At 41.9% G+C, this 23,924-nt stretch overlaps 1 protein-coding gene across 1 annotated transcript in view; it reads left to right on the forward strand.

Annotated features, from left to right (window-relative positions):
* LOC107114667 (probable ATP-dependent RNA helicase DDX60) overlaps positions 1-23,924 on the forward strand; it is a 109,320-nt gene that overhangs the window by 77,276 nt on the left and 8,120 nt on the right. Inside the window, 8 exon segments of the mRNA XM_015416234.1 lie at positions 616-743; positions 4,613-4,777; positions 7,670-7,814; positions 14,932-15,084; positions 16,216-16,320; positions 16,679-16,879; positions 20,340-20,444; positions 20,546-20,687. Coding sequence (XP_015271720.1) covers positions 616-743; positions 4,613-4,777; positions 7,670-7,814; positions 14,932-15,084; positions 16,216-16,320; positions 16,679-16,879; positions 20,340-20,444; positions 20,546-20,687 — 1,144 coding nt within the window.

Genomic DNA, 23,924 nt, shown 5'->3' on the forward strand with positions numbered 1-23,924 from the left:
AAACTAGAGGGGCAGATAATGGCAGGTTGATGCTTGGCTGGGAAGGAGATAGGGTTGCCAACTCCATGTTGAGAAATTCATGGAGATTTGAGGGGTGAAGCCTGGAGAGGGTGAAGTTCGAGGAAGGGTGGGACCTCAGACAGGTACAATGCCATAGACTCCACTCTCCAAACCAGCCATTTCTTTCTGGCTAACAATTGTTGCCAATCTCCAGGTGAGGGCTGGAGATCTCTGAAAATTACAATTGCTATTCAGGTAGCAGAGATCAGTTCCTCTGGAGAAAATGGTGGACTCTGTGTCATTATACCCTGCTGAGGTCACCACAGCACATTGACGGTGAGTGTCCAAGGCCTTGGCACTCTCCCAGAGCCTCTTTCTAGAGCTCGTTGTATTATTTCCAGAACGGGCCTTATTCCTCGTTCCAAATAAAGTGGAGCCAAGACTGCATTGCTGTAGCTTGATGCTTTTATGTTCAGTCATATTACGTCTGCATATCATAACATTTACTGGATCCTAACATGAAGTAGTATGAATAACCTTAAACAAGAAATGTGGAATTTTCTTGGAACATAGTGAAACATAAAATGGTAACATGACAAAGATTTATTCATCTAGCTGAACCATGTTCTGGAATCCCTTAAACCGTCTCCTACTGATTCTTCGGAACATGAGAAGTACATGAGATTTCCACTCTTGGTAGACAAACTGAATGCAATGGACAAATTGCCTGCCATATTTTTCATGTAAGTAAATTAAAGGAAGATGTATTTTATTAGAATGACTCAGTGATTTCTCTTTTAGTCCCACTCTGCTCCGTGCTAGTCAGATGTCATCTGGAAAGTTATGTCTCACGCTGGGTGCAGCACTTTAAGAAATATGTAGACAAACTAGAATGGGTTGAGAGGAGAGCAACAAAAGTGATGGGAGGGGGGACTGGAAAACATTCCTACAAGAAAAAAATTGACTGAACAGGGTACATTTAGCTTGGAGAAGAGAAAGGAATGAGAGAAGATATGAGCACACCTTTCCCAATATCTGACTTTCTATCATATGGTAAAAGATATAGTTCAAGAGTGCCTTCAGCTACGTAGCTGGGCTGCTGGAAAGCGCATCCACCAGGAAGCAACAGACATCCATAAATGCATATGGTGGACACACAGGTAAGACCTTCATTCATTCACTCTATTCAGTTCCCAACTTTCTCCCCCATGTTGTCGTGGGTCAGTCAGGAGAGAAGGACTTCCCAGAAGAGAGGACTCCTCAGGGGAAGAGGAGTCCTGTGTAGCCAGCTCTGAAGCTGCAGAAGATGAATCACAGGCTTGTCAGAGGGCAAGCAAGAAGATGAACTGCAGGCTTGTGAGAGTTCATAGCTGACAGCTGATGCAGAGCCACTAGCATCTTCCAGTCCTGTTCCAACAGATGAAACCCAGGTGGTTATTACCAGCCCTACAGTGTCACCCACACCTTTTTAGCACTTAAGTTAATACCTGCTGGCAGTTTAATAATATCTGACTGCAATACATGCTGGAACAATGCCAGGGCGGCATATTTCTCTGGTGCCAAGTTGGTATAGGCAATACAATTGAGGCAGATTGAGCAGACGAAGCAGGGAAGGCCAGTGACCTGTGGAGATCTGCCACCTCACCCAAAAGCCTGGTGGAACAGCTCCATTTTGCAGGCCATGTGGAATTGTAATAAATTCCTCAAGGCCCTAATCTCAGCCGGGGGGGGGGGGGGGGCTCCACCAGGCAAGAAGCCCTGGTCAAGGCAAGGCAGATGTCCTTTGGGCTGGGGACTACCAAGCAGTGCTGCTCAGAAGAGTACAAGGCTCTTCAGGGCACATACGGAGAAAGATGGTCCCATAGGTATCTTGGTCCCTGGCTGCATAGGGCCTTAAAGGTTAGTACCATCACCTTGAATCTGATCTGGTACTCAATGGGCAACCGCAGTTAGCACACCACTGGCCGAATGTGCATCTGCTCACACATCCCAGTCAGCAGGAGCACCATTGCATTTTGTATCTGCTGAAGCTTCCGGGTCAGACTCAAGGGCAGGCCCACGTAGAGTGAGTTACAATAATCTAACCTGGAAGAGACCATTGCATGGATCACTATCGCCAGGTCATGGGGGGAGATATATGGAATTTAGAATGGAGCACCAGGAGAGAAGACAAAACACACGTCTCATGGCCTGATCCCAGCTGCTTGCTGATTATGAGTAGCTGCAGGGATACTCCCAAATAGTTGGCTGCAAGTAAGACCTTGCAACAGATGCCTATAAAAGCCAATCAAGGGAGACTGCTCAGGGTGGAAGGAACAAGTCACCACCCAGTGGACTCTGTGCCACTCCTGTGACATCTGGACTGACTTTGGACTTGGATATTGTACCTGCTTGCTCTTGTATATGACCTTGGACTGCTAGACCTTGCTTTCTGGACCATGCTCTGAACTGGACTCTGCTCTCTGTTAACTGACCTTCTGGACTGAATCTTTACATTCACTTTGGACTCTGAATTGGCTTGCACCTAGACTCTGACACATGGAGACCACAAGTGGCTTCCATCATTCCCCTCTCCTCTGTTTTATGCTCCCAACAACCCTGTGAGGTTGGTTAGGCTGAGCGTGTGCAACTGGCCTAAGGCTACCCAATAAGCGTCCATGGTACAAGTGAGGATTGCAATCTGGGTCCCCTCTGATCTAGTCTCAGACTCTAACCAGTGCACCAACCTGGCTCATTCAACAGGACCCCCTCTGGCCCCTCCTCCCTTTGCACAGCAGTGAGGTGAGGGAGGGAACCTGCTGCTCAGTCAGCTTTGGAGGTACTGCTGGGCCCCTGCTATGTTTAGCAGAGGACTATGACCAGTGGCACCTGCAGGACCATCCACAGACACCCAAAGCACCTGAGAGACCTCCCTCAAAGACGTGTCATTGGGCAGCCCTCAGGGGGAGTCACAGAGGGAGGGAGTGGGGCAGGGAGGGGTGTGGAGCTCCTAACCCTACCCCTCCTGTCATATAGACAAAACCAAATAGACAGAGACACAGTTGTGGCACAACACAGATTTTATTGAACTGCAAACCATAGTGAGGTGTGAAGACTCCATTCAGTACCTCCCTGGGGCCATAGAGAAGAGGACTGAGGATCCCCAGCATGGCATGCGTCTAGGTGGGATGGCACTGCAGGCAGAACTTGGAAGGGCTGGCTGCTACACCCCACTTCAAGAGGGGGGCTCAGTAGACTGAGGGGAACAGTAGACTGAGCAGGGGGGAGGCAGGATTTGCCACACCCAAGGCTCTCTGTTGAATCTTCACCTGCAGGAAAGTAAAACAGAGATACATCCAGCCATGGCAAGTGCCATGCCAGGCTCAGCCATGGACGTGTTGTCCTGTCAGGGTCTGCAAATGCAGCCCCATGGGGGGGACTTCACTAATAACCTCACCTGAGGTACATGCTGGCAATACATCCACAGCAGCACCTGCAGCTGCTGCTTGAGACTCTGATTCTGCAAGGAAACGAGTTAAAGGGTCACGTGGCAAGCTGGTTCACCACATATAATGGAGCAGCTGCCAGACCCCCTCCCAAACCACAGACATGCCCTGACCTCTGCTGAGGGTGGGAAACAGGCAAATGACAGCATCCCCTCCCCCCAAGATTTGCAGGGAAACTTTCCTGGTATCTCTTCCCATGGTATGTCAGGGTCCATGGTGCTGTGTGGACATGGCTTTTGCTGCCTCTGCACAAACTCAGTGCTGGGATTGAGTGTAGGAGGTGATGTCACTGCACTCAGCCTCAAGTAAAGGGAATGGGGGAGCAGGTTTGGGATCTTTGCCCTTGCTTACTTGTCAGTGTGTGGTTGCCGCTTTGGGTTGAGCCTCGAAAGGTGGGGTACCTGTTAGGGTTCTGAAATGGGAGAGGTCAGCCACAGAGTATGGACTTTGCTGTCTTCCTTGGGTGTTAATGCTAAGTGCTTTTCCCACCATCAAAGCATCTTGCTGCTTGCTCTAAGTCTGCATGGCAGAGAGCTCTGAGATGGTGTCCCATGCTGTGCACCCTAACTACTGAGTTGTAAGATGAGGCTGAAGTTTTTGTAGGGTGGGGTGTGTGATTGGGTGCTGGGAAGGGGAGGCTTGGCCACACCAGTGAGGGAGGTGATTGGCCGAGCCTGTAGTTGGCATCCTGAACTCCTCCGTGCCATACTGGCAAGGTTGCAGCAGTGGGGGGACAACTTGAGTTTTCAGTTCAATTGGTGTCTATGGGCCAAGCCATGTTTGTTGTTGGCGTAACTTTCTGTCTATGGCAGGGGGCATTCCCAGGCTGAAAGGGCTCAGGGAGCCAACTAACTCTGGTCATGCCCCCAAAACTGCCTACAACCACACTGGCACAGGGGCCCATACCTTGATTGTGCCAACAGGTGGCCTCTGTGGGCCTCCACCAGTGTCTGAGAGCGATGGCGCAGTGCTGGGGGCCTGTGCCATCATAACTGGCCCTTACACTGGTGTATCTTGGACATACACCGATGCAAAGGTCAGTTGACTCCCTGAGTACTCCCCCCCCTTAGGATTGCACTGTTAAATACCCATCTGTGTTATAGGATGTTTACTTTATTTCTTTTCAGGTTTAACATTCATACAGTAGAACAAGCTGCTTGGAATGTATTCTGCAACTTGCAAAAAAAGAATAAACAAAGCAGTGAGCAGAATCCGAAAATTAAAAAAGAAATTGAAAGTTTAAGAAATAAGCGAAGTAAGATGAAGAAAAAGATACAGATAATTATGTCTCTGTAAGTATTATTTTACTAGAGGAAAGGCATTAAATGAAACTGCACATAAAGACAATTACTACCTATTGAGTAGTGGCTTCATTGTTTTGTAAACTACATCCTCTGATACACATATGAAGCCTAAAATTTAGGATATGAATTGCTTACAGTCTTCACTGCCTCTCTTTTGCTTCTTTTTTCTGCATAATGTAAGGAAGATTAATTTAAGCCTTTTCTGTTGCTATAGAATTTAACTCCTGCTCACTTCCCACCCCCATATGCGATATGAAGGTGCACAACTGCCAGTTTTTGCTCTAACTATAATTATGGCAATGGGTACTGAAGAATCACGCGAGACAACTCTCTTGAGGGTAGAGAAATCAGTCTGCCTCTCAAGGCAGCAGCAGTTTATTATATGCCCATTCTGCTTCCCCCCTCCCCTCCATCCGTGTGCTGGGGTTGAGAGTTCACATAGCTGGGGTTCAGGGTTCACATTCAGAAAACCAGAGGAGAACAATAACTTTCGGGGGATTTGCTTTAAGAATTACATTGGAACATTGATTAACAAACTACCTTCTACAACATGCCCATAGGTACTGTGGCTGTGCAAAGGTTGTTAGCGTTAGAGCTATGTCCTGTTGATTTAGAGTTACTGATCAATATCCAGATATTTACAGAGTCTGGGATACGGGTGGAAGACTAGGACCGGCATGCCTTAATCGCTAATCAGGTGCCCACAGGGTACATATGGGTGGCACTTAAAAATGTTTACATTTCATTTTGGTATTTTAGAAATGGCATGATTGACATTATTGCGGAATTTTGGGGACATTCATACAATTTCAGGTGTCCGTTTTGGGTAATTTTATCAGGTTGGGGAATCTCAGGTACTGGTTGAGCTGACCTCCATTTGAATGCCAAGTCTACTGGCACTATTTTTGTTGGAAGATCTATTTTCAGTGGTAGGCCAGGTTTACCACCCATTTACAACAGTGGAAATTTAAAGGGCTGCAGAAGTAGCAGCACAGTGGCTCAGATGAGGAGCTTTCTGTCTTTGTCCCTGATTGCGTGTGTTAACTGCAAAGGAGGGCAAGAGCCTGCTGCCAGACTGGCTGCCACCATGGGACTCCGGCTGCCTGTTCTCCTTTTTCCACCAGTTGGTAAGTCTAAACAACCCAAAACACTCCCCAAATTTTGAAAGACAAAGTTTCATTAATCCTGAAATTTCAGAAGAGTTTTGGGTATTCCTAAACTGAAATGAAACAGGACATTATGTGCATTGTTTCGGTTTGAGAAAATCCAAATGCCGAGAGCCACCATAGGTCCCTGGACAGAGATTTCATCTCCCCCTCCCCCGCATGACCCTGATCCAAATCAAATATCATAACAAAATGAACAAATCACTTGGCTTGCTGTTACTATGAATCTATAGTAATAAAAGAATTGTCCTGTCTGTCCATGCTTGTTTATTTACTTTATTTATCTCCAACTTTTCTCCTCAATGGGGACCCAAAGTAGCTTAACCTCATTATCATCTCTACCATTTTATCCTCACAATAACCCTGTGAGATAGGTTAGGCTGAGAGTATGTGATTGGCCCCAGATCATCCTGCAGAGCAGAAATTTGAACCTGGGTTTTCCAGATTACATCATTTGTCAGATAGCAAAGTAGCCTTTACAAAGGGCTATTAGATCTTCCACCAGCACAATAATGACTAACAACCCAGTGCCTGAACTGGGCGTTGTAACTTCTGTTCTGCAGGTTGCTGGGACCCAGGGGTTGGGAATCCAGCAACAACCTTGCTTGGTGTTTTGACCAGGCTTTATGAGATATTTCCCTGGGGTTGGCAGAGCCTCATTTCTGTTTTGTTGTTTCTTAACCTCTGAGGAGTATATATTTCTACAGATGGCATCCTAAGTTATGGTTTATGGTCTATGGTAAAAAGTGAAGCTTTGAATTCTTTCTTTCTCTATTACACACACATATACAATGGGAGCAGTGTTCCCTCTAAGCTGAGTTGGGTGGTCTATGGTAAAAAGTGAAGCCTTGAATTCTTTCTTTCTCTTTTACACACACATATACAATGGGAGTCCTTAATTCTGATAATCTTGCACAATTCCAGAGGCAAGCCAAGACACACTTCTGTAAGGAGGGTTGAATCCATTAGGTTTACCAATTAGTCACTTTCCTGCCATTAAATGCATGAGGTTAGTACATGTACTCTATTGCCATGCCTCTGGACCTGAAAATATCCAAACCTAAGACTACCATACCTACACTGATGGGGAGATGTAGGGATGTCTGTGAGAGAAAGAGAAGCAGGAAAGAAACAAAGATACAGAGTATGTGGGGGAAGGGAGAAAAAGACAGAGATGGACCTTTGGAATGATAGCATGGATAAGAAAGAAGTGAGAAAAGGCTGAGACATAATGGTACAAAGAAAAGCTAAGGAAAGAAGGGACAGGGAAGAAGAGGCAGAGGATGAGAGAGCAGGAGAGAGAAGAGGGGAGGATAAAACAGATGGAGGAAATATATGTGTACCTGTATACACACAAGGCCCATTTCACATCTATCTTGTCATTTCTATTCACTGAATTGAATTTACTTCAGTAGTCTGTTTAACCCTAACATATTTTCATACTTAGTACAATACCATGAATATGACACCATAAGTGGCAAATATAGAGATTTAAGGTATGTGTAAATGCATAACTGTATTCATATTTAAAACTATTAAAAAGGCAAAATAAACTAATAATGAAGAATTCAATAACAATTAAAAGGTTGTGCATGACAAACTTATGTTCTAATTTATGTTTTGGTACTTATGCAATCCACAGAGCTAGAGTACATAAGCAGAATATTAAAATATTTTAAATAAATAAATATAATGAAATGTATGTTTTCTGTAGTGACCCAAAAAAGCAGACAATATCTAAAGTGGAAAATGTTATTGCTACTCTTACTGAATATACTGCCTTGAAGAAAAGGCTTTCAAAATTAACCAAAGTCCCTCCAGACTGCAGCTATGCAAACCAAAGAGCTATGGATGAAAAGGTAAATAAACCACTGTTAATGTTTTGTGTTTATATCTTTGGGTTCTTTCCTAAAGTAACTTTTTACTTTAGTATGGCTCTTTCCCATGCTGTGGTAGTAATGAAGAAACCTCAGAGTAACATGTGAGGAGTTATAGCTCATGCCAATATTTCCCCAGCTTTCAGATGGATGATCCTAGTGTGTAAGTAACCACACTGGGGGACCTTCAAGGCTCTTTGTTATTATAATGAGGATCAAGCTGTTTCTATAATCCATTTGTGTAATCTCAATTACTCTAACAGGGATTAGATTTCTCATATTTTCTTTCTTATTGTTCTGGGAATTTCATACTGTACTGGCAATCTTTAATTCCATTTTGGTTCCATACTATGAACTTTTTGGGCTACTGAAAGATACCTTTTCCACCTTCAGCTAGAAACAGAATTGAAACACTGCTGCTACATGACACTTAATATTTTGCTGTTCCCCATAAAACTCCATCCCCACAGGCGTACGATTTGTCTACTCAGAAGTCCCCCAATGAAGGACAGTGAAAGTCACTGTTGTGCCCCCCCCCAAAAAAAAATCTTCAAAGGGAACACGCAACTCAAAAGTGCTGAGTGAGCTCATCAAGAAATTAAACACTACCTCTCATTCTGGCTTGGATTTTCCTACTCACTATAATTTCTATGGCTCAACAAGATTGATTTTTTAGAAACCTTAATTGGATCTTCTTACCATGTTGTATCATATTGAACCCAATACCAGTTAATTTTCTTATGCTTCTGACTGCTTCTTCATTTAGTTGTTTATCCTAGTTAATTACACTTTTGTTTACCTGTACCCCATGAGAGACAGGCTGGAGCCTCTGACTTTTCTCATCACTCATTACCTGTAGTACCCTAATCCATTCCAGAGAATCACACCTGAAAGATTTAAGAAGGGTTGCACACCAAGCCTCTCTCAGCCCCCAGCTCCTCCCTTCCCTCTCCCCTTCTGTAATTTCCCATATAAAAATAATGTGGAATGTGAATTCCTCTTACTAGCATCTGAAGAATTTAGCTCTGATTCATGAAATCTTATGCTGAAACAAATGTTGTTAATCTTTGACATGCCACTGGACTTCTGATTTATTTTGCTACACTACTATTTTTTACTTTGTGTTCAGCAAAAGACACTGCTTATATTTACTTTATTGCTTATGGATTTTCTGTTAACTGAATGAACAAATAATGGTGATTGCAAACTAAATGTCTAGTGTTAAACCACCCCAGGACAATTTCTAAAACAATTTTTGGAAATAATGTGTAATGTGTCAAAGCTATAATTCCTTCAGTATATTTCCATTTTCTCCCTCTTTATTTTGTCAATACACACTCATAAACTGCAAAAAAAAATATTAATGTGATGTTTGATTAAATCAAGATTCATCTTCTGTACTTTTAAATGATGCATATATGCTCTTGCATGTAAAAACACACACAACCTCCTTATTATTTATATGCCACCTCAATGATTTCTTGATACAGTGTACAAAAATAAAAGCAATATAAGACACAACCCTTCAGTTAATAGCGCCTCCAACAAATAAGAACAGCAACGGCTAAAATTTAAAAACTTCAATTTAGCAATTTTAAATTAATAATTTGAATAAAATGATATTAATAAATATATAATATAGAATTAATTTAATAAACAAGTTAACTTCAATAAAATCCTGGCAAACTGAAAGGAAAGTAAAACCAGAATACCCATAGAAAACAATCTTCTAAAAAATAATAATAGTACTAACAACAACAACAACAACAACAATATTAATCCTGAAAAAAAGCATTTGATTCACTTCCTCATATATGGATCCTGAAAATATTATAAATGATAGGCATTTATCAAAAATACCATGAGTAAATGGAACACCAGGCTGATAGTGAACGGAGAAGAAACTGGAACATTTAATATCAAACAAGGAGATTTCCAATGAGATTTACTATCACCACTGCTCTTTTTCATTGCCCCAATACCCACTCACCATCATTCTCAACACCACAGGCCTAGGATGGAAGTTTTCAAAAACTGGCCCAAAGATTTCACACTTTTTGCATATTGTGGTAGAATGTGCCTGCTCTGACATTCTTCCTGCAGTTCTTGTTTTGGCAACTTCAGTATTCTCACTTGCTCCACTAATTCCATCCTAGCTAGTCTGATCTGACTCTACTCCAGTTGATCCAAAAAACAAACAAACTTAAGTTGCTCTCTCTGTGAGTTTGAGTGCCAAATTCACAATTCCTGGCCAATCAAGTTCGCTGTTTGTCCTTATCCCAATGTGCTGCCAAATTGTGGCCTGCATGCCCTATTCCATCCTGCCCTCCTAGGTTTTTCTCAACATCTGGAGAGGGATTTCTTCCACTCTTGGGTAGCCAGCCACCACCACCTGACCTTTGTACAGAATTGCCCTCTGGGAGAGTCAGGACTCCCAGCTGTCCTTCCAAGTTCTGAGGCCTTGCTTCTGTGTCTCCCACTATGCAGTATGTGGTCACCATGGGGACAGTTTACTGCCTTGTTCACCCTTGGTTACTTGCCAACTGCCTGCTTTCCCTGGCACTGCTTTTAAAATAGTGTGCCCAAGATGGTGAAGGTCTATGTGGTACAGAGAACCACTGCCAGCATAAAAAGTTATAAAGTATTTAGTAAAAAGAAAATGTTCACAAGCATACTTTTAGCACAGCACCAGATTGAGCAAGGGAACCTGTGAGGTAGGTGGGGCTGAGAGAGCTCTGACAGAAACTGCTCTTTTTCAAGAACAGCTTTGAGAGAACTGTAACTGGCCCAAGGTCACCCCAGCAGCTGCATGTGGAGGAGTGGGGAATCAAACCCGGTTCTCCCAGATTAGAGTCTGTGCACTTAACCACTACACCAAACTAGGTGTTATATGCACTGACCAGGACACTCCTGCCAGCAATCTGGCAGCTGTGTTCGGGACCACTTGCAGCTTCCAAAGCATCTTCAAAGGTAGCCCTGGATAGAGAGCATTACAATAGTCTAGTCAGGAGGTGACTGTTGAGTGAATTTCCATGGCAAAGTCCTCCCAAGACAGGGAGGGAGTCAGCTGGCAGGTTTGTTGTAGATGGTAAAACACAGTTTTACCTCTCTCAGAGGCAAGGTTTTCCCTCCGTTTTTCTTTCCATTTTGTGACTGAGCCACCCTAGGCAATGTGTTTTCCTTCTGGATGAAGAACTCTGGCCATCCCACCCTCTCACAGTACGATATTTTGGCTGTTGGCTCAGCTTGGGAACCTGAGGGAAGGGTCAGGATTGCACTTTAATTTAAACCACTTAAATGGCACTTGAGGCATTTAGAAATTCAAAAATATAAAAATATTTATTTAACAGAGGGGAAAGGTCAAGTGAAATCAGGGGATGACATTTAGTTCTGATGTTTTAGGCTAATGAGAGTTTTTAAAGCTTTTCACAGTGACTGAAATCTTTATGTTGAGAGGCTTTTGTTCCAGTGTTTTCCCCAAACACGTCAGTATACTTTCTTTGAGTATTCTCTGATTCTTTTGGTTTCCAGAAGGCTGGTACATTCTTTCCAGTACCCAAACCCCTTCTCTTGAAACACCAGTACTCATCTTGAGTTTTTAACTGACTCTTAAGGTCTCTAAAGGCAGTTTCTAACCACACCAGACCACGGATTTCTGTACTCTTCAGAGCTAACTCCCTATTTGACTGGGTAGGGAAATTCTCCTCTCACTAGAAGATCTATCACCTTTCTTCAGCCCAAATGGGAGTCTCCATCTAACTATCCATTTGTCCTTGCCAACTTCCCCCAGTTTTCCTGTGTGTGTTAAACTGCTCTCAGTCAGGGCTGAATTCTAAAACTATCAGTACTCAACTCTTTTCAGCTAGGGCTGAAATCAGACTGAATTCAGTCAAGGCAGAAATCTGACTGAATCTCTCCTCAGCATGCAGCTCTCTCAAAACTTCCTCTGCTCAGCTGATGCTAACCAATCAAATTGCTGGAGCATGTCTAACAAGGCTCTCTGTTTCTGTGAAGAATTAACCTTTCACAGTCCTTTACCTGTTTGTACAGCACTTCTAAGCTTTTTAAAAGTGCAGTCTCACAGCAGCCTTTGTCACAAAGGACATGTTTGTCCATGGAGAGTAAAAAATCAAATCATAGTCACAAATTCCTGATGGAGTTAACTGTAGAAAGACGACCCCATCAAGGATTGGTAGAGGTGGTCACCCCAGTGGTCTGGACTTCCCCAGCCACATAATCTCTGTATTAGATGGATTTAGCTTCAACCAACTCTTACCTAGTCATTCCAACATTGCATCCAGGCAGGAGGCCAAGACCAGGATTCTGGCTACCGGTCGCTCCTTAAATGAGAGGTAGAGCTGGGTGTCATCTGCATATTGATGGCACCCCACTCCAAATGTCCCAGGTGATCCTCTCTTGGCCAGCTTGTCCTGTGGTGCAGGAAGAAGGAGGAGGAAGAGGAGATTGGATTTATACCCCACCCTTCACTCGGTGTCTCAGAGTGGCTTACAATCTCCTTTCCCTTCCCCTCCCCACAACAGACACCCTGTGAGGTAGGTGGAGCTGAAAGAGCTCTTTCAAGAACTGCCCTTTCAAGGACACCTCTGACAGAACTATGGCTTGCCCAAGGTCATCCAGCAGCTGCAAGTGGAGGAGTGGGGAATCAAACCTGGTTCTCCCAGATTAGAGTCCGCGCACTTAATCACTACACCAAACTGGCTCTCCATCATTCTAATTTGTACATTTTGGTTGTACCCACCTGTTTGTCGTACCGTTGGGACATCTCTTGATTGGGTTGGGCCTTGCTTGGTCTGCTCTGAAACGTTACCTGGACTCTGTGTTTCAGTCAGGTAATATCATGGTCAGAGGACCACAAAGCTTGTCTGAGTATTTTAGCTATTTAGATTTTTTTCTTTACTTTGCACTGCTCTTATATTGTACACTTTTTGGACACTTGTTTTAATAAACCTTATTAATCATACCTCTGTGGTGTTATTTTGTTTTGGGGGCTTGGCTTACATTGGCTACAACAACCAAATCTATTGTTTTTTGAATTCAACTCATAAGTATCCTACCCTGTAAGACTAATTTCTTGATTAATATCCAGTAGAGCTAGAAACTTTTTGTGTTTTGTTTTGCCCTAATCTGTCACTAAGCCCTGACAGTCATTTCTGAGGGAAACAGGAAAGTGATATCAAATTTCTCTAGGAGTCACTAGACACTAGATAGTTTACTGGCAATTTCTAGAGAGATGTGATGTCACTTCTGGGTTTTTCTTGGAAGTGACATCAAAATCTGCATGACTTTATTGATTTAATTCGGGGGCCCCCCCCATCTCATCACCCAAAGGAGTGGTGGCAGGAAAAGCAGGTTGCCGCCAAGAGGTCTCCTGCTTGGCAACTCTGGTGCACCTCCTGGCTTTCCCCCATCTTTTCTCTAATCTTTCCCAAATCAGATTTGTTGTGAAGTTTTGAGAAACATTAAAGCAGTATCTAGATGGCTGTTGTTTGGGTGGGAAAATTCAGGTTTTCCTTGCACAGCATACACAGCAGTTATTTCCTCTGCCCCTGTCCACACAGCGGCCACCCTCCCCAACATTTGTTGAGGTTTTTTTCCTGGCAAAGGAGTATCAATATAAAACTAGAATGGTATATCACCGTGTCAGTTACTGGGAGGGATCATCCCTTGTGGCACACAGGCAAGAGACACAGCCAGTACAATGACTGAGAAGGGCAAAATATGTATAAACCCACCCTCTGAAAGCTACATTATTATTGTGTTGTGTTGGCAGCTACAGCAACAATGAGCCTTCTGAAGGAAAACATAGCTATAGGGAACAGTGTCCTATTGCAGTGAGAGGTAGGTAAGGCATAGGAAAGCAAAAAAAAAGAAAAGAAAATAAGTTCCTGACAAGCATGCCCTCCATCCAGAACACTTACATTGCAATCCTGTGCAGTTACTCCATCATGGCTTCCCCAGCAGTGCCAGGCAATGCCTGGCAACTGGTTGAAGGGTTGGGGGGGGGGCATGTCCCAGGAGAAAAATTAAAAAGAAAAATAAGGTCTCATCTACTTACAGGAACGTCTTACTGTAGAATTCCTGATGGTTCTTGGAGCTGCCTGGAAGTGATAATGGGTAGCTCTGGAAATTGCTGAAAACTGTGTGGTTAGAATTTCTGGTTTTACCATAAAGTTTCCAGTGATTTCTAGAGCTATGGTAAGAATTTCATGTAAGTAGATAAGGCCTTTTAAAAAAATATTCTCCTGGATTGCTGTCCCCTGCACAACGTTAGGGGTGGGGATCCCCATCCTCACCGGGGGTTCGGCAGCCCTGCTCCATTGACTTCAGTGAGCCTAGACTGGAGTAAATCCACAAAGGATTAAATTTAAGGCATGTTTGCACTGTGCATACATTGGTTCCAGCAACCTTTTATTTATTTGTTTGGTTTAAAATATTTATACCCTGCCTAATGTCCACAAACTCAAGGCAGCTAATAAAACAGCACAGGCTCAGGACACAGGCATCGTATGTGCAAGTTAAAACCAATGTAGAGTTAAAACACTGAGTTAAAAGCCAGTACAGAGAGTTAATCTTTCTGTGCATAGCACTTCCTCAGCCAGATTTCTGATTTATTGGCTTGGGTAGTACTCTTTTTCTGTATCAGTAAAGATTCTTCTTGTCTGTGCCATTTCTTCTGTCTTGCATTATTTAGATGGTAGGAGTAAGCAAATAAATGTTGGTAGAAGCCAGGATGAGGGTAGGGTAGAGGTAGAAGTATCAGCTTTGTTCCTGCCCCTTTCTAAGCCTGCTGCCTGTCATTTTCAGGGAAGGGGTCAAAGACTTTGCTTGTTGGCATGTTCTATAAGGTAGGATGCAGCATCACAGGGGATACAACCAAAGAGACTGATGCCAGCCCTCATGTCTCCCTTTCTCTCCCTCACCCCTTGTGAAAGACAGACCATCTTTTTTAGTACATCTGCCCAAAAGTAAAAAGAAGAAGAAAAAATAGAGTAACAAACCCACATGCAGAGAAGCTGAAGGTCATTATTGCAACAAGTTAAAAGAATGAGATTTTAATTTCACTTTGAATCCTTTTTAGACTTTGGGAAGGTTACTTTTTCGATTACGGAGAGAGAGCAGAAGTTCAAATCAAGCAATGTTGGCAAAGAGGGGCATTGGATACCATCATTCTTCTATGTCATCCAAACAACGGCAATTTGTGGAAATGTTATTCAGAATGGGATATATTCAGGTTAGTAAAATTTCCTCATTTATACTTAAGATGCACATTCTTCAATAAGTCACAAAGCTGAATGTAACCCAGATAAATAATTTCAGGTAAACAATGCAGTCATGTGCAATTGGACCAGGGTAAAAAAAGTATAGCTAGCTTAGTAGAAGTATAATTTTTTATTTATAAAATAACAATGACATATACCGTATATACTCGAGTATAAGCCGACCCGAGTATAAGCCGAGACTCCTAATTTTACCACAAAAAACTGGGAAAAAGTATTGACTCGAGTATAAGCCTAGGGTGGGAAATGCGAAATGCAGCAGCTACTGGTAAATTTCAGAAATAATAGATACCAATAAAATTACATTAAAAACACATAATATTTATTTCAAAGAGAAACAGTAAATTAGCTCTATAAGCAGGCGATCTAGCAACCAGTGGAGGCGGGGCGGGCAGCGGCGGCTTCTAGTGTTCTGCTGAGCGGAGGAGGTCTTTTAATTCCGCTGTTATTATTGGCACGTCAGTCTCCGCTCTCCTCTCTCTTACGTCACTGGTTGCTAGACGCCAGTTGGGAGGCGATCTAGCAACCAGTTTAGGCGGGCGGGCTGCAGTGACTAGATCAGTTTAGGCAGGCGGGCTGCAGTGACTACAGGCTGATATCTGGCTGCGGAGCGGCGGCATTTTCTGGGGTCTGTTCAGCAAGAGCCACTCATATTACCGTATTCACTCGAGTATAAGCCGAGGGGGTGCTTTTTCAGCACAAAAAATGTGCTGAAAAAGTCGGCTTATACTCGAGTATATACGGTAGATTGGTGGTTCCGATTTACATTTATTTAGAAGTTTAAAATCTGTTTTGCCCCACTCTAAGGAAGGTACTTAAAACAAAATGAAATAAAACTAAAAATGAAGGGCACTATTAGAGATGTGCACTTCTTTAAAAATTGCTTTTAGTACAGCTCTTTAAAAATTATTTCTTTAATTTTCATTAAAGGGCTTTTTGATGGGCTATGAATAGCAGGCAACTTGGGGGGGGGTATTTGGGGTAGTGTTTCAATTATTACTGTAAGCTGCCTTGAGCCAAAAGGAAAAGCAGGGTATAACTATTTTAATAAAAAATAACAATGGCACTCATGCTGATTTTCTTAGGTTGTTACAGCAACTTCAACACTGGCATTAGGCATTAATATGCCATGTAAATCTGTTGTTTTTGTGGAAGATTCTGTCTATCTAGATGCTTTGAACTACAGGCAGGTATGACTGATATCAATTTTATTAAAATGCTTTTGTTTCTTATGGAAAAGGGGGAAAAGGAAATGCTAAGTAGAAATGATTAATTTTCATAATTTTGTATCTGTAGATAGTTCAGTAGCATGATTTGTATAAAGTACAAGTGACAAGACTTCCATTGGGTCCATATATCTTTTTAATGGTCTTTCTAATAAATACGTGTATTTTTGTACATAATTATTATACTTTAAGTTTTTAATATTGGCCCTTAATCAGGCTTCTTTTTTAGTCTTGTAGTTTTTAATTTCAGGTATTAGGTCAAGTTTGTTTTCCCCTCCCTGTGTCTTACATGATTTGTATAACCAAATATATGTATTTCAAGATGTCTGGACGTGCTGGAAGACGTGGACAAGATGTGATAGGAAATGTGTATTTTTACGGCATCCCTCTGCCCAAGGTTCAAAAATTGATGAAATCCAATGTACCTGAACTTAAAGGCCAGTTCCCTTTGAGCATCACCCTGGTACTGAGACTCATGCTGCTGGCTGCAAAGGCTGATGATAAAGCAGATGCCAAAGCAAAGGTATATGAATAGATTCATGCTTGCCTTTATATTACACTACCTTTCTCCTGACTAGGAATGAACACAAACTGGCTCACAAACTAGAGTTGGTGATGAATTTTTGGCAATTTGCAGTTCATGAACTCAAGTTCATGGCAGGTCAACTAGCACAAACTTTCCATGAACTTTCAAGCAGTTCATGGAGGTTCATCCTGGTTAGTGAATGGATACAGGCTGGCTGTCTCCACTCAAACAAAATGTTTACCAGATTTCAAAGTAAGGGAATTCTCCAGCCTTGGAAACACTCTTGTCAGTTTCAAGAGGGGCCCCCCCCCTTTGCCAGCTTCCTTTGTGGTCCCTTCCCATTTTCTTGCACAGAGCTTGCAGCCTTGCTTGGATTTGCTGTGACTCTGTGCTTTGAGATCAGTACTTTTAAGCTCGCAATGCCAGTGGCACTATGTCCTCTGTACACCTATACATGATAAGTTACAGTCCATAAACGTTATTTACAAATCATACCTTTGGTTTTATATTAATTGCTTTTCCCAGCCTTGTTAACATATATTAGAGAGTCTTATTCATTTAACCTCCTCATCCATTCATATACCCTATTCCATCTTTTATTAAATACGTTTTCATTCTTATTTTGTAACATCAGGCTCAGGTTGTCCATTTGTGCTAAATCTAGCACTTTCCTCCCTAACTCTTCCCTTGACGGTATCATATCAGATTTCCAGTTTTCGACCAGTAACAGCCGTGCGGCAGTTATTATATATACCAACAAATATCTATCCAGCTGACTATAGTCCTTAGGTAACATGTTCAATAGATATATTTCTGGTTCTAACGCTAGATTCTTCTCCATTATTTCTTGAATTAGTGTCTGCACCATTTTCCAAAAGCCCTGGACTTTATTACAGGTCCACCACATGTGGTAGAGAGTGCCTATGTTGGCCTTACATTTCCAGCATTGCGAGGAATAACCTGGGTAACATTTGGCTATTTTATCTGGCGCCCAATGCCAACGATGGAACATTTTATACACGTTTTCTTTATATGATATGGCTCTCATATATTTAACTGATTCCCACATCCTCAGCCACATATCCAATTCTATCTTCCCTATATCTTTCTCCCAATTGATCATTACTTTTTTAACATCCTCATCTTTCACAAAATCTTCCAGTAAGAAATTATACATTTTTTGTATTAATTTGTCGCTTGATGACAACTATTTGCAGTTCTAATGAAGGATACTGAAAGTCTCTGGCATACACAACAGTCTTTGTGCAAGTAAAAGCACCATAATTACTCTTCATTGTCTGCTTGCACTAAGTGAAATTAATTGTATCCCCATTACCTTTAACAGAGCTGTTAAAATTTCAAAAGTAAATTAAACCATGTGAAATGTCTGTTGTACATTCCATTGCTCCATTTGCACACTGTTATGTTGTCAAAAAGATACTGAAGTATTCTGTATTGCTGTGGCAAGTGAATGAAAGCTTATAGCCTGAAACTCTTGTTAGTCTCTAAAGTGCAACTGGACTCAAATCTAACTGTTCTGCTGCAGACCAACACGACTACCCTCTGAAACTGCACTAAGTACTTTCTACTCATATGCCACTGGATACAGACCTATGTCCTCTGTACACCTATACATGATTGATTGAGGATACACATGCCCCAGACACAATCATGTGCTGTGTGAATCACTCCTAGCCCAATCCAGCAGCTAGGGCTGTGTGTTCTTCGTTTCATTCAGATATGATGCTGATTATCTATTTGGGAAGAAGCAGCAGCGGGCTTGATTTCAGTCTTTCCCCTGAATATGATTCATGCTATCCTGTCTAGAAGGGACTATGCATATCCTGCCACACCTGTGATGCAGTCATGTGAACAGGACCTGAGTGCATAAGGGGAATAAATACTAACATTTCCGCAGGGTCTGTAAGATGGAGCTCTTCCGCCAGGCTTTCGAGTAGGGGCTGCCACCGCCATTGTACCACCACTGTATTAACATCATGAGGCTCGCTGGCCCTGGTATGGGGATGACAGTTATAGAGTAACATCAGTTGAGCAGAGACAATTGTGTTTACTTGGAGTGTGTTATTGTTATTGGCATTTTATTATGGAATTGATATGGTCTGTTGAGCACCGACTTTTAACTGTTTTATAGGTAATGATTGTTTATTGTTTTATTGTTTTATGTATGACATTTGCCTCTACGTTCGCCACCCTGAGCCCATGTTGGAAGCGTGGGATACAAATTTAATAAATAAATAAATAACATCAGAATGAACTGCAAAGTGATAGCGCTCCAGGGCAATTTTAGAAAGGAAAATGAAGGCTGTAATGGGTTGGAATGATGAGAGAAGGAGTTTTTTTGAGGAGAATCATCATTACAGGCAAATGATCAGAGCAGCACAGCAATATATTTCCATGCAAAAATACCACACTGACCATTGATACCAGTAACCAGTCCTGGCACCCTCCCAGTAGTTACACCTGTTGAACATAGTGTACTTCAGTTAATAAGTCAGAGGGATCCAGAAGTAATCAGAGGAAGGAAAGGAGACAGAGAAAATGAAGTATTACCTATAATTTTCCACATAGGGAAGTTGTTGAGGATGGGATTAAGCTAGCTGCAAGATCCACAAGCAATTCCAGACAATACATTCAGAGGGAGGGGAGCACATGGAGGTTGGGTGTGATATGTGCATGTTTGGGAGGAAGGTAGGCCTATGTGTAAGTAAGCATGTGTTTGTGTTGGCTCATGTACTTTGACACTCAGTTATAGGAAATGAGCACAATGGAAAACAAAAGTAGGATTGATGGAAGGCAGGGAAAATGTAGAGAAATGCCATTTAGTGCTTTTGATTTCATTAGAGGGAGTACAAGGTGGAGTGAAAGGATGCTGCTCTTCCAATAGAAGGAGGGGTAGAGGGGTTAGATACAGGAAAGAGACCTGATCGACCTATTTGAATTACAGTTACTGTGCATGAGACTCCCCGGTATGGAGGAAATGACAGCAGCCTTTACATAGACTATACCTTTTGAGTGTTTCATTTGTTAGAGTGTCAGACTAGGATCTGGGAGACCCAAATGCAAACCCTCACTGTGCCATGGAGACTTGCTGGGTCACCTTAGGCCAGTCGACTCGGCATAATCTATCTGACAGGGTTGTTCTGAGGATAAAATGGAGGAGACGAGAATGATGTCTGCTACTTCAGGGACCCATTGGGAAGAAAGATGGGGTATAAATGTAAATAAATAAAAAATTAAAACATTCTCCAAATTTATATGACATCAAAAATCTCAGACTAAATGCAGACATGAGAACATATACCACACATGGCCATTTTATAGATACGCATAAATAATAGTGCTCTTTTGAAAATGTTAAAGATAATTTGCAAGTGTGCTTTAATATTTTAATTGTTTTAAAATATTTAAAATTATTTTTTTGTTTGTCAAAATCTAGGTATTGTCAGTGTTGAACCATTCACTGTTATCATTCAGTCAGCAAAGGAACAAGGACATGTTGAAAATATACTTTATCTTTTCCTTCCAATTTCTTCTCAAGGAGGTAATTCTATATATTAGGACCAACCTTTGTCCTTTTAGGTAGTTATTTTATAGGACCAAAGTACTTTATAAAATGCTAAAACCAAACACTTTCTTGCTCAGGGCTATTTGGACCAAGAAGGTAAGCCTATAGGGTATGCTGGACTTGTCAGTCATCTTCACTATCATGAACCTTCAAATTTTGCCCTGGTTGACTTTCTCACCAAAGGTTTACTGCACAAGTTATGCCAGCCAATTATGAAAGGTAAGTTATTCTTCAATTTACCCAACAAACATTACATAAACTTTGTCAAAGTATTATGAAATAAACAGATGGAATATACCATACTCATATGGTAAATGTATATTGTAAGCCAGCTGCTGGTCTCTATTACATTCTCGTATTACTCAGACTTCAGAATAGAGCTGATCAAAAATATAAAGGCTGATTCTGTTCTCAGCATTGAATGTTATGGAGTAAAGTAAAATTTACTAATCCTAAACTATCACAGATTTCAGTCTGGATCCAATTCACCTCAAGCCCCTTATTCAACACCTCCCTGACGTCTGGACCAGTTGGAAGCCATTTTGACTCAATATGGAGAACCTTCACAGCAGACAAATAGGTTTTCCAAACTATTCTCCCTGGCTATACTATTGATCTTATTCACAAAATAAGTGACACATCGATCACCTTGTCAAGGTTCAGGGACTCAGAAAAAGCGTCCCAAGATTCTTCAGGCAATCTGACATTTTCTGGAGATATAAGCAGATACTGCGGACACAAACATTTTTGGTTGTCTACTTTGACCTTTCTGTTATGTGCAAGATCAGTGAATGAAAGACAATATCCACATCAAATTTGTGAGAAAGGCAATTCTGAGCGGAAACTCCAACAGCCATTGCAGAGACACTGTATCAGAACAGCTTCTCTGTTCACTCATCTTGACAGAGACATACCTGAAGTTTGCATATGCCCTGTACCGCTATCAATACATGACTCTTCTATTAGTTCTTTTTTAAACCACTCAAGTCTTCACCAAACACATCACCCAGTTGACTCACCTCCATCTTTAGGTTATTCTGCTAGCACCAGGGTTTTGAATTGGATTATCTTCACGAACCAATATGAAAGCTTTTAATTTTGTTTCTTTGCTGCAACTATTTTGGTCACCTTAGTTTGTGCCCTATGCTAGGAGATATGCAGGGGGATGTATTCCTGTTAATTCTTCTGATCCTGCCAGTGTTATTTAAAACTATCATATATACTTCTGGACCACTTTGCTAGGGTAGGAATGGGAAATACTCTGCTGCAGTATCCCTACAGTAGAGACTTAGGCTGCCCCAGAAAATAAAAAGGGAGAGTTAAAAGCCCCTCCCCTTGCTTTCATACCCAATTAAGAGATGTCAAAAGGCCAAAAGGAAGAAGCAGCTTGATCAGACTCAGGAAATAAAATCCTAAATTTGTTAAAATGCAAAATGAGGTTTCTACATACCCTTTGCAAGGAAGCTTGTCCTAAAAGCAAACTATCTTGGCTTGCTAAAATTGTTTCAGATTCCAGTCATAAACAATGACCAGTGTTTGTGACAACAAAGGAAAAATATTAAGAAAATTAAAACAATGTATAACACATCAACAGAGAACAAACTAGTCTTCATTTTCAGTTAATTGTAAGGGCAAAAACTCATATCCTGAGTCTAACACATCCGTAAGCAAATATTCAATCACTGTTTTTAAATTACCCAGGATTATCAGCACAATCTCAGGCATCAGTTAGTTTTTGCCACAAACAAATATTAGTCAAGGAAACTAGCAAATAAAATAATTTAATCTGACTCCAAGAATGATCACAGGACCCACTTCCTAGATGGGATTTAGGTATATAAGATCTGGGATTGTAGCCATGTAAAAAGCTGAGGTTTTTCGATCTAACCTACTTCTGCCACTAAGAAGACAGCCCTCATTCTTCAAGATTGGTAGCTATGACCTAACTTCTCCCTTTTCTTAAAAGCAAACTATCTTGGCTTGCTAAAATTGTTTCAGATTCCAGTCATAAACAATGACCAGTGTTTGTGACAACAAAGGAAAAATATTAAGAAAATTAAAACAATGTATAACACATCAACAGAGAACAAACTAGTCTTCATTTTCAGTTAATTGTAAGGGCAAAAACTCATATCCTGAGTCTAACACATCCGTAAGCAAATATTCAATCACTGTTTTTAAATTACCCAGGATTATCAGCACAATCTCAGGCATCAGTTAGTTTTTGCCACAAACAAATATTAGTCAAGGAAACTAGCAAATAAAATAATTTAATCTGACTCCAAGAATGATCACAGGACCCACTCCCTAGATGGGATTTAGGTATATAAGGTCTGGGATTGTAGCCATGTAAAAAGCTCAGGTTTTTCAATCTAACCTACTTCTTCCACTAAGAACACAGCCCTCATTCTTCAGGATTGGTAGCTATGACCTAACTTCTCCCTTTTCTTAATCTGTCTCTTTGTCTCTCACTATGGCCTGTACATTCTTTACTCCAGTTGCTCTGACATGGCTCTTAGCTCCTGCCTTGGAGCCTCGCTTTGTCTCTCTTAACATCCCTCTCCAGATCCCCTGATTCACTGGCTCCTGTCAGCACCGGGTTTGATTCCTCACTCCTCCACATGCAGCCAGCTGGGCGACCTTGCGCCAGTCACAGTTCTCTCAGAGCTGTTCTCTCAAGAGCAAGTTCTCTCAGCGCTCTCTCAGCCCCACCTACCTCACAGGGTGTCTGTTGTGGGGAGAGGAAGGGAAGGAGATTATAAACCACAATGAGATTCCAAGTGAAGGGTGGGGTATAAATCCAACTCTTCTCCACATTCTTCTTGTCCAGCTTTCCAGAATAACCCTCCCACTCAGATACATGAGCCTCCTTCTTGCATTATCTTTCATTTCTCTCTCTCTTGTCTAGCTTCCCTTCTCTCATATTCTCCAGAGACATACACACCTTCATGCAACTCTCTCATGGACAAACCATGATTGAGACATAGTCAGGATGGTCTTCACAATTCTGTGTTCCTGGGCAAAAGTCTAGATGAGACCCCAGAACAACTACTGTCCCTCCTGGCCAGCCTCACACGGCCAAGAAAGGAGTGGCCCTAGCTCTGTTTGAGGCCAGTGGGAGCCATCCCTGTGCCAGTAGCTGGCTGCCTGAATCCCCTGCTGAATGGTGTGGAGGTTTGTTGGGTTTATGGTTTGGTTTATTCTCTCTTTGGCTCAAAAAGCCCTCAAGGGAGCTTACTCATTATAACACAATTTCCGTAAAACAATAAACATGGGAGAAGCAACTGAGGACATAAAGGGTATGGCCTTTGGTTGCTCTGGCAACTTCTTGCTATCCCCCAGGGGATATTGCCTTCTACTGGTGAGCCATATCATCAGCACAATAGGATTGGAGTTCAGTATGTTGGTTTCTGCCTGGACTGCCAACACAGCCACACTTTCAAGGGTGGCCATATT

Source organism: Gekko japonicus, unplaced genomic scaffold (assembly GCF_001447785.1).
Source record: "Gekko japonicus isolate JY-2015 unplaced genomic scaffold, Gekko_japonicus_V1.1 scaffold593, whole genome shotgun sequence".
NCBI classification, from domain to species: domain Eukaryota; kingdom Metazoa; phylum Chordata; class Lepidosauria; order Squamata; family Gekkonidae; genus Gekko; species Gekko japonicus.